We start from the raw sequence: 10,402 nt of genomic DNA, 5'->3' as shown, positions 1-10,402 counted from the left end.
CCTTTCAATAGCTCGTATTTAGAGCTACCTTCCTTTGTCTTCAAATTGCAATATGAATTTGAAGATTCTGTGAAGTAAGAAGGAGATGAGGATACCACACTACTAGTAATGTTAATGCTCTAAACTGCTCGTTAGTACGAGAGCTATATAAACTTCTAAAGGAAGCGTAACTATTCTTTCCTTACATCGTCAAGAAGGAAGTTAGCTCAATCAATTCTAACATTTACTACACGTTTATTATGAATAAATATAAAATTTTCCTTCTTGCAAACTATGTGATTGTCTACCGAAAAGTTCGGTAGTTACACGTAAACAATTCTTCGAAATTTTCGAAGCCAAAGTTATCAAAACAAATTAATATGCGTATGCCGAACCAACGATCCAGTACTTCCCTGCAAAAGATAGCCCAGAAGATCGATGGCGATGAAATCCAAAAATCAAGTCAGGAGGAACTGCAAACGTTGTTTACATTCCAAGCGACAGAAAAAATATGATAGAAAACAGGAATGGTTCCTAATCCTGCACCCAGGGCAGGACGGTAGATCACCTGACTACCTGCAGCGCGATGTGCCTGCGAAATTTGAATTTCTGTCGGGGGACGACGGAGTCTTAGCTATGTATATATCTGACAGGTAAGTTGATTGTATGAAATTGCATTTTTCCTAACTATACAAACCTGAGGTCCTTTTACAATAGGAAGGTACTAGCGGCAGCTGGATAGGTCGTAAGCTTTCGAACAAGGGGTTCGGTAGTTAACTGCTTGTCCGACAGGCGCGCGCGCGCGACTGGGAGGTAAACAAAAAAAATCACTTTTGGCTTTTGGCCCAAGCAAAACTGCAGAGTGAGGGGTGGCATGAGGTGGGGCTATGTGTAAAAGGACCTCAGGTTTGTATAGTTAGGAAAAATGCAATTTTAGACAAATTGGTCATTTGTTCCGACACGGCATACAAACCTTCGGTCCTTTTACAATAGGAAGACTCACTCTTGGTGGGTGGAATCTGAGTCTTTTGTGAACAGACTGGTGTTCGCCCAACCTTGGAAGCCTCCCTGGTCGTAAGAGCGAGGGAGGGATCCAAGCCTCTGTCCGATTGATCGGGGTGTGCACCGCAGGATCAATGGTCAGACCTCTGGACCGAGTACTAAGAGAGAGGCAAGCGTATCTCTTCGTACCAGCATTGTAAGAACTTGTTCCTGTACAGGAGCAAAGTTAAAAGTCATGGTTATTTTTTTGACTCTTGTAGGCATCCACTTCCCCCCCTTGTAGAAGGATAAGTGGTGGATATTCTGCTCCATCCTCGTGAAAGGGATAGGATGGGCTCTGTCATATAGCTCACCGGCATCTCGTCCTTATCCAGCAGGGTGATGACCGTATCCCTCCACCCAACAGGTAGAGGGGGAAGAAAAGATAGAAGAGAAGCCAGTCTTTCTCATCACTATCTATTCATACAGTCACACCAGGACTCGATGCTGTTCAGCCTGCTAGGGTCTGGGTTAGCTAGACGACGTGTTGAGCAAGCCACCACAGGTCCTACGGAAACCGATCCAAGGGACCTATGGGCAATATCCAAGAGGTATAAGGAAGTTGCCGGTGGTCTGGTTGTACCAGACCCCACCTTCCATACCTGCGCCACGGAGAAGTTCTTACGAAACGCCAACGAGGGGGCCAACACTTCTGACTTCGTGAGTTCTCGGACGGGACGTACTGGATGTCGTCACTGCCATCAGCTCCTACGCCCTCCTGAAGACCTCACGCAGCCAGGACGAAAGAGTGTTCTTGATACTTCTTTCTTGTTGACCCTTGCTAACGGAGAGGCGTCGACACTCAGGCCCGAGGTGTCGAGTTCTCTTCAGATAGCGACGTAGCGTCCTCCCAGGACAAAGCAGCATCTCATCCGCATCATTATCTGCATGACGCTCCCGTACTCTCTTCGCCGATGCCAGGTCCAGCAAGACGAGGGTCATTTGATTTCCCTGGGTTGGCAAGACCTTTGGAAGCTGCTCCTAAGCAAGGAGATCTCGAACGAGTTCGAGATGTCCAATCCCGTCAGTTTCAGGAGGAGCGACAAGGCGGCTCTGTATCCTTGACTGTGGGAACTTAGAGGAGCTTCCTCGGCGGCGAAGAAAAAACGAGGAAATCCGCTACCTGCTGAAGATTGGCTCTGAGACGAGATAGGCCCCGTCTACGACACCAACCACCGAAGACGGCCGACTTCCCCTGGTACACAGCTGCAGAGGACTGACGGACGTTTCCAGCCATCTCTGTTGCTGCGCTACGAAAAAAGCTTCTCGTACGCAAGAGAAGGTGGATAACAGCCAGCCGTGAAGACGTAGGGACTGGACTGCTCGGTGGTACCGCTCGACGTGTGGCTGGCCGAGAAGGTTGTGTGCCAATGGGGAATCTCTCTCGGTTCTCTTGCGAGAAGAGCCAGCAGGTCCGGATACCAAATGGCCTGTGGCCATTTGGAAGCCATCAGGATCATCCTGAGATTCGGGATGACCAGTGCTCGACTGATCACCTTGTGAATCAAGGGCTGAACGGGGGAAAGGCATAGGCGAAGAGGTTGTCCCACGGGTGTTGAAGAGCGTCCTCTGCAGCTGCCCATGGATCCGGCACGGGAGAAGGAGAGAAGAACACCTGGAGCTTCCTGATGTGCCGGATGGCGAACAGATCATCGACTGGTCGCCCCCACAGGTCGAAGAGCCTTTCCGCCACGTCCTGGTGTAGAGACCATTCGGTCCTTATCACCTGATCCCGACGGCTGAGCGTGTCTGTTACTACATTCCTTCCCTGGAAGTAGCGTGCCGACAGCTCTATTGAGTGTGCCTCCGGCCCACTCGTGCACCTGCCGAGTCAACTGATACAACGGGAGGGAGAGACCACTAGGCCCCCCCCCACCCCCCCTGTTTGTTGACGTAAGCCACCACCGTGGTGTTTTGTCGTACATCAACACCACTGAGTGTCCCATCAAGCGGTCCTGGAACTCTTGGAGAGCGAGGAACGCTGCCTTTAGTTCCAGTACATTGATGTGAAGGTGCTTGTCGTTCTCGTACCACACTCCTGAAGTCCGCAACTCTTCCAGGTGTGCACCCCACCCCCATCCTCGGTCGATGCGTCTGAGAGCAGCTGCATGTCCGGGGGGAGAGTACCCGGAGGCACTCTCTTAAGGGGTTCCTGTCGTCCAGTCACCTGGCTAGGTCCTGCCTCACCTCCTGTGTCAGTGACCATGGAAGGCTCGGGGGATCCGTCGCCTGTGACCAACTCTCCTTTGGTCTCCCTGAAGAGACCGCAGGTGAAGACGCCCGTTAGGGACTGGCCTTCCCGAGTGACGACAGGTGTCCGATCACGACTTGCCATTGCTGAGGGCTACCTGTTTCCTGCCGAGACAAGGAACTGTTGGCTGCCTCCCTGAATCTGCTACCGTGTCGATCAGCATACCCAGGTACTTCATCCTCTGCGTTGTGCTCGAGATCGGACTTTTCGAAGTTCAGAACGATCCCCAGATCGCGACAGAACTCGAGCAGTCGATCCCTGTCCTGTAGCAACTGCGAGCGGGAGCTCGCCAGGACTAACCAATCGTCGAGATACCTCATCGCCGTATCCCGTGCGAATGGGCCCAAGCAGACACCAGAGTGAACACTCGCGTGAACACCTGTGGGGCGGTTGAGAGACCGAAGCAACGTGGCCTGAACTGGTACACCGTCCCGTCGAGGATGAAGCGGAGGTACTTTCTGGAGGACTGATGGATGGGTATTTGTAAAGATAGTCCGCATCCTTCAAGTCCCACTGCAAGATGAAATCGTTCTCCCTGATAGAGTCGAGGGCAGCTGAGCGTGCCGTCTCCATCGTGAACCGGGTCTGGCGAACCAACCGGTTCGGGGAAGAGAGATCTATCATGGGCGCCGATATTTGTAGGACTTTTCCACCAGGAAAGAGTCGGCTGTAAAGCCCGGTGATTGATCCGTACCGATTTCTACAGCTCTCTTGCTCAGCATGGTCTTGATCTCCTGTCTCCATGCTACGTCCTTCGATGCCCCTGGAACGTACGCCTGCTGTTGGACCGGGTCCCAATGGCTGGCAGGATCCCTCCTCAATGACCGGGGCTTACGTCAGGTAGGACCCGAAGGTCCCCCCGGTAGCGCGCCCCTAACGTGGGATCTTACAGAGAAATCTCTGTAGGATCCCTCCCCTTTCCCTCGTAGCCGTAAGGAGAGTAAGGGGAGGGAAAATGGGGGAGGAATCGGAGGACTCGGCTCTGCCTGCCCAGTGGAACTAGCAGTTGGAGAAGAGCAGGAGCAGCCATCGCCTTGCGGCGATGGCCTCTCAGAGTCTGGGAAAACGTATCGTCAGGAGGAAAAAACGTTTTCCCGAGGAGGGTTACGAACTCTCACTGTAGGTAAAGGGTCTGCCGCCACTGTGAACGTCGTCTGGGTGGGGGCTGATCGACACCTGGACAGGAGCGAGACGATACCGCTCGACTCATTCCAGTCCTCGTCGAGGTCGAAACCTCAGGAGGACCGAAGGGATATATAAATACGATGTCCGAAGACACGTAGAAACGCCTCTGTCGCAGTAGAGGAGGTGAGGAGCTTGTTCGACCGTCCAGAACCGAGAGAGCCTCCTTGTCCGGAGACGAGAGACTACCTGGCTCCACCCAGTCGGCAAGCTCCGATCGCGGCAGACCCACCGTCGATTTGGATTCCTCTCGGGCCCCAAAACGACTCGAGCCGAGACGTGGCTCTGCTGGTGGGAGCGGCGATCCTTCCCGAGGTCATTGTGCTGACGAATCAGCGCCGTAACCTCGGCAAAGTTCCTCTGGATCCTCGGAAGTCACAGCATCTTGCAGAGTGGGACGTTAAGCCCTTCGAACAAGAGCATATTCCGAGAACCCTCCTCCTAAGAAGGGGGAAACAGCGACAGCCCTCTCGGTCTTCCCCATCCACTTGCGCATACGTCCTGGCCGGTCGGCCAAGAACCGTGCCTGGCACGTAGGGCGTCGTGGTGGGATCATGAGGGGCGCACCCCTCACGATCACTCCCTCAATACCTCGCTCCTCCCGGTGTAACCCGAGGAGGTTGAAGGTACGGGAGAGCGGCAGACCTGACGCTCCCTCGTCGCTCGCTGGCACGACCAGCAGGCTTGGAGGGCTGCAGGCGATCGTCAACCCGCGGTGGTGAACACGATCGAGCTGCAGGCCTGGTCGAACCGTTCTCCGCTGTGGAGAACGGCTGGGACTGAGCACAGCGGCACTGATCTCGAGTGTCAGAAGAGCTGGTGCTGGTTGCCAGTACCCGATCGCTCTCTGTGAGAGCGACGGTCAGGCGACCTGCAGGCTCCACTGTCGCAGTGAGACCGGTGCTTGTCCTCACGGCAACGTCAACGTCGCTGGTTCCAGCCGTGGCTGGCACCGGCGAACGGGAGGACCTCTTCCCAGCCTCAGCCCGTGTCGGTCGTGGACCGTCACGTCCCACGGGTAGCCAGCTGTTCACGCGAGAGTGAGAGCTGGTATGGTGAGAGTCGCATGAGCGGCTGTCACCAGTCCTTCCGCCCCGTGCCGTGAACCTGACGCTGAGCGGACTCAGAGGTCTGGTTCCTGGCTGCACGGTCGCTGGTAGGCGACCGTACACTCGGTACCTCCCGCGAACGGGACGGCCGAGACGGACCCTGATGCAGTGGCAGAACCACTGACACCAGGCGAGGAAGTACCGTGTTAGCCGGTACCCCCGCCTCTGGTCCCCGTAGTCTTCTTCCTTGCGGAAGAAGAGGACGGCCCCGCTCCCGAGGAGCAGGAGGACCCAAGCGAAGGAACCCTCCGTCCCACTGAGGTGAGACGGGTCCCGAGAAGCTCCCGAGGAAGCTTCTTAGGAGGGAGGAGGCGACCTTCTTCTTCCTCGGCTGTAAAGCCTTAGAAGTCGAAGGGGAAGAGGCGGCGGCCGACGACGATGAAGAAGATGAAGACGACGACCACGACACCTTCCTCCTCTTCTTCTGTCAGCTTCCTCAGGACAGACGTAAGATCTGCTATCCAGGGCGGAGCCGGGCTGCTGTAGCCGAAGCTACAGGGCCCGGACGCACCTGTACAGACAGACCAAAGTCTGGGGTAGTACCACCACGAACAGGGACGACATCAGCAGGTATGGGCATCTCAGGAACAGCAGTCACGGCCAGCACATCATCGGTAGGGACAGCCAGCACAGAAACAACGGCAGGAACAGCCAGCGCAGCAACGGCAGGCAGAATCGGCAGGTACGGCAGGCAGCACCGGAAACACAAGGAAGTGGAGCAGCAGCCAGCAACATCCTGGTACCGGCGGCAGGTCCAGGGGCGGAGTTCTAGGGCAGCGGAAGTGTGGTCGCTGCATGCGCGGCAACCACGAGCGGACGGCGGCACGCCCCCCTCTCGGTACGGCGAACGGCACTTCACAGCGGCTGTAGGCAAGACTGTTACCACGTGGAGGCGAGTACACCAGGTGAGGAGGGACGTCGTCACCTGGTTGCGTGGTCACCACTCCATGGGTGACCGCAGTAGGCCCGCATACATAGAACCGCAGGCCCCTGGACACCAGCACTGCTCTGCAATTGGAAGGAACGCCCCATTACCATCACCAAGGTCCACTCTCGTCGGCAGAGTTAGCCACCTGCGGAAACTAATAGTAGTCAGCGATTAATGGGGGGGAAATCCCCTCGTGCGGGGGTTTGATCCCTCCCGAACGAGTTGGGAAGACCCCTAATACAATTGTACATCGGGCACCAGAGACGCCACCCTCCCCCCCCCCCCCCCCCCCCCCCCCCCGCGCCGACGGATTTCGGGCGAGGAGAAGAACGCCGATAACCCCCCCCCCCCCCTAAGGGGAAGAGCCATCTGTGGGAACTGAGCGGGGGGGGGTCTCGTTCCCACCCCCGCACAGTACCATGTACCCAACAACAAAATAAGAGCCCTAGCTATCGTGCCATCGGCACGAAGACAAGGCATAAGGATCAAATTTCCCTGACTGAGCGGAACTTGAACCAAAAAATAAATATTGATGCAATCAATAATAAGGAACAAAATGAAAATTCACTTCACAAATAATAAGGGCTCGGATCGAGCGCATTCGCGCCCCTCGGCGGCACCGAGCGCAAGGGTGAAAGGTTTCATTCCTTACCTTTATGGATCAAGGTTTTCTGGAAACCTTGATCCATGAATTGATGCAATCAAGAAATATATGAAAATGAAAAGAACTACTGCGCTTGCGATTCACTTCATATAAAAAATAAAAAATGGGAAGGATCAATTCCCGTGAATAGCGGAAACATTGATCCCCGTCAACATGCAATCTCAATAAAAAAATGAAAATGAAAAAGAACTGCACTTGCGATTTCACTTCATTCAAAAATACAAAGGGGGAAGGATCAATCTCCGGGTAAGCTCGGAAACTGATCCAAATTGAGTATTGCTACAATAAAAATAATATATGAAAATGAAAAAGAATACTGTACTTGCGATTCCACTTTCATACTGAATAAGTTTCCGTGTCGAGCGCATTCGCTCGTCAACGGGCATACAGGTCAAAAAAATATAAATGAAAAGAGCACTTACTTACGATTTTCATCTACACATTTCAACCCAAAATACGCTCGGAGCGAGCGCTCCCGCCCTCGGCAACGAGCATCGAGGATCATTCTGGGAAAATGAATTCCCGCAATTACGCCCTTCAGTCACCGGCACTCGGGTAATCGGAGGGCGTTGTGAACCAAGATCCTTTAATTCACAATTGAATTCAATGAAATGATTGTACTTACAATTCAGTTTCACTAGATACATAGAAAAAGAAAAACACAATCATGCGAAAGCAAACGACGATGAAGCGGGGCAGAGAGCGATGATACACGTCCACACGCCAGCAGGCCGAAGCAAAAGTGATTTGTTTACCTCCCAGTCGCGCGCGCGCGCCTGTCGGACAAGCCAGTTAACTACCGAACCCCTTGTTCGAAAGCTTACGACCTATCCAGCTGCCGCTAGTACCTTCCTATTGAAAATAAAAAGGGACGAAGGTTTGTATGCCGTGGGTCGGAACAACTTAAAAGTTCGTGCCGAGCGCAATCACACCTCGGTAACGAACGCACAGGGCAAAAATATAATGACAGTACTTACATTTTTCAATTACACCCTTCGCCCCAATACATGACTCGGCGCGAGCGCGCCCGTCCTCGGCACCGAGACATAATTCAAGGTTCATAATTAAGTAATGAAATGAAAATGAAAACAGTGTACTTACAGTTTCATTTTCAAGTCAAACAAACCATTAGTAGAAAACACAATATAAACAAAGCATACGACGATGAAATTGAACGGGCAGAGAGCGATGACGAACACGTCCTTCACACCCGCGGCCGAAAGCAAAAGTGATTTGTTTACCTCCCAGTCGCGCTGCGCGCGACGATTCGACAAGCAGTTAACTACCGTTCTCCCCTTGTTCGAAGCTTACGACCGTTCCAGCTGCCGCTAGCTACTTCCTATTGTTAAATTTAAAGGACCGAGGGTTGTATTACGTATCGGAACAAATACAATTTCTGAAAGTTTGACTCTTCGTAGACACATGCATTGCTTTTTCAGCTCGTTGAAACCTGAAAACATTTGTTTTTCGGCGAAAACCGATGTATTATTACACGGTTCAGAGGAGATTCAAGGAAGATATGAAGTACACAGATAGATTAGTTAATTTTATTTTTCATGTATATAATCAAAATCTAATTATGTTTAAGTATTATGGTGTTTTTTTTTATGTTTTCCTTTACTGTCAAAATGCTTTGGTGATGACAGTATGGTGCTTCACTTTGACATTTTGAACTGAACATGTTCAGCGAAACAATTCAGTTCGACTATTATTACTGCTGTCACTTACCTTCTGGTGCCGTACCTATAGCTCTTAGCAACAGTGCACGGTAACTGCTCAGCAGTTACCATGCATACAGCAGTTACTGCTGTATGATTAGCAAACTACCATACCTGCAGAAAGTCGATAACACAATACGGGACCTCTGACAGAATCTGACGTACCCCTACTACACTAGTTATTTGTACGGCAGCTCTGAAAATGACGCATGCGCAATTCACTGCCGTACCAATATCTATTGCGATCAGGGATACGGCTGCCGTACCTAGGATATCCTGTGCCTAAAATAAAAGGAAACCATTTTTTCGAGACCAAAATTCAGGAATGTTTACAGTACAATTTTACCTAGGTAGGATATCATGGTTAGGTAGGTAACGCAGGCTACCACAACTCATGCCAACAGAATACCTATAGGCTAGCTAGGTATTAGCTACCTAGCTTACTTTCTCCAGATACCTAGGACATCTCTTCACCTAATTCTACCGATTGGTTCTCTCATTAAGGTAGGGTTACTGAAGGCCACGCCTACCCTGTCGGTGCTAGAAATTAAGCAAGGCAGGGGAGAAATAGGCTACTCTTGGTTACGTGAAAAAGATTACCTAGTAGTCCAATGCAGGCCAGTCTACCCACAATTTTATCGTAACTTCAGAAATATATTAAAATAATACCTTCATTTCGGACAGAGGTCTTGACCTTAAGAGACCGATCTTATTCAGTAAATCATAGTGTTCACCTCAGGATGAAATGGCCTATTGTTGGTATCTACCGGTATTTAGTATAATAGGCTAATCATTAGCACACTGTCTCTTGTGTTTACATAGAGTTACACAAACACACTAGAGTGGCACTCCCAAGTACAAAAATGATAGTTCATCGAATTATAGAAGTTACATGTTACTGTTCTGCAAACTGGAGTCACATTACTGTACTAATAAATGGTATACTATTCATAGGGAAACCACGCTTAGACGTGTATACAACATAAGTAATATTTTCTTAAACAGCACGGACTGTAAGGAACGGTTCCGCGAATACAAAAACCACTAGGGATTGGGGTCAAATGCATAGATATAAGTCCTCTCTATATCTATGGTCAAATGTATTTTGCTGTTCTTAGTACTATCCCCTGGGGGTTTATTACAGTCGACCGACAAAAAGTAAGTAAAAATCCTTAATAACCAACCAAAATACTATGGAACAAGTAAATTTCTAAGGAAATGCACGACTTGGATATATTGAAAAAGTATAAAGCATCAGAAGTTTTCGACCATCTTCAAACATATATATTTTACAATGAATTAAATCAATGTTCCCAGATAAAAAGAGAGAAAACGCAGGAGCACAGTTATGTTCTGTGATAAACGAGACATTGAAATGCTGTGAGAGTATTGGATTTGTGATATTCCTAAGATCTGAAACAGTATTGTGCAGAACTGATTGGCAAATTACATATGAATACAAGTTAAAGACATGATGGCGACTTAACAATTCTTAACGGTAAATTAGAAATTGCAAATCTTACAACAGCG

General features: G+C 50.6%; 1 protein-coding gene across 1 annotated transcript in view; it reads right to left on the bottom strand.

Annotated features, from left to right (window-relative positions):
• The window catches only part of LOC135218962 (transmembrane protein 62-like), a 608,314-nt gene extending 598,462 nt beyond the window's left edge, over positions 1 to 9,852 (bottom strand). The window contains 1 exon segment of the mRNA XM_064255400.1: positions 9,542 to 9,852. Within this exon segment, the coding sequence (XP_064111470.1) occupies positions 9,542 to 9,547 (6 nt within the window). The 5' untranslated portion in view covers positions 9,548 to 9,852.
• Positions 9,853 to 10,402: the final 550 nt, after the last annotated feature.

Source organism: Macrobrachium nipponense, chromosome 1 (assembly GCF_015104395.2).
Source record: "Macrobrachium nipponense isolate FS-2020 chromosome 1, ASM1510439v2, whole genome shotgun sequence".
Taxonomy (NCBI): Eukaryota; Metazoa; Arthropoda; class Malacostraca; order Decapoda; family Palaemonidae; genus Macrobrachium; species Macrobrachium nipponense.
This window is presented reverse-complemented; position numbering and strand designations above follow the sequence as displayed.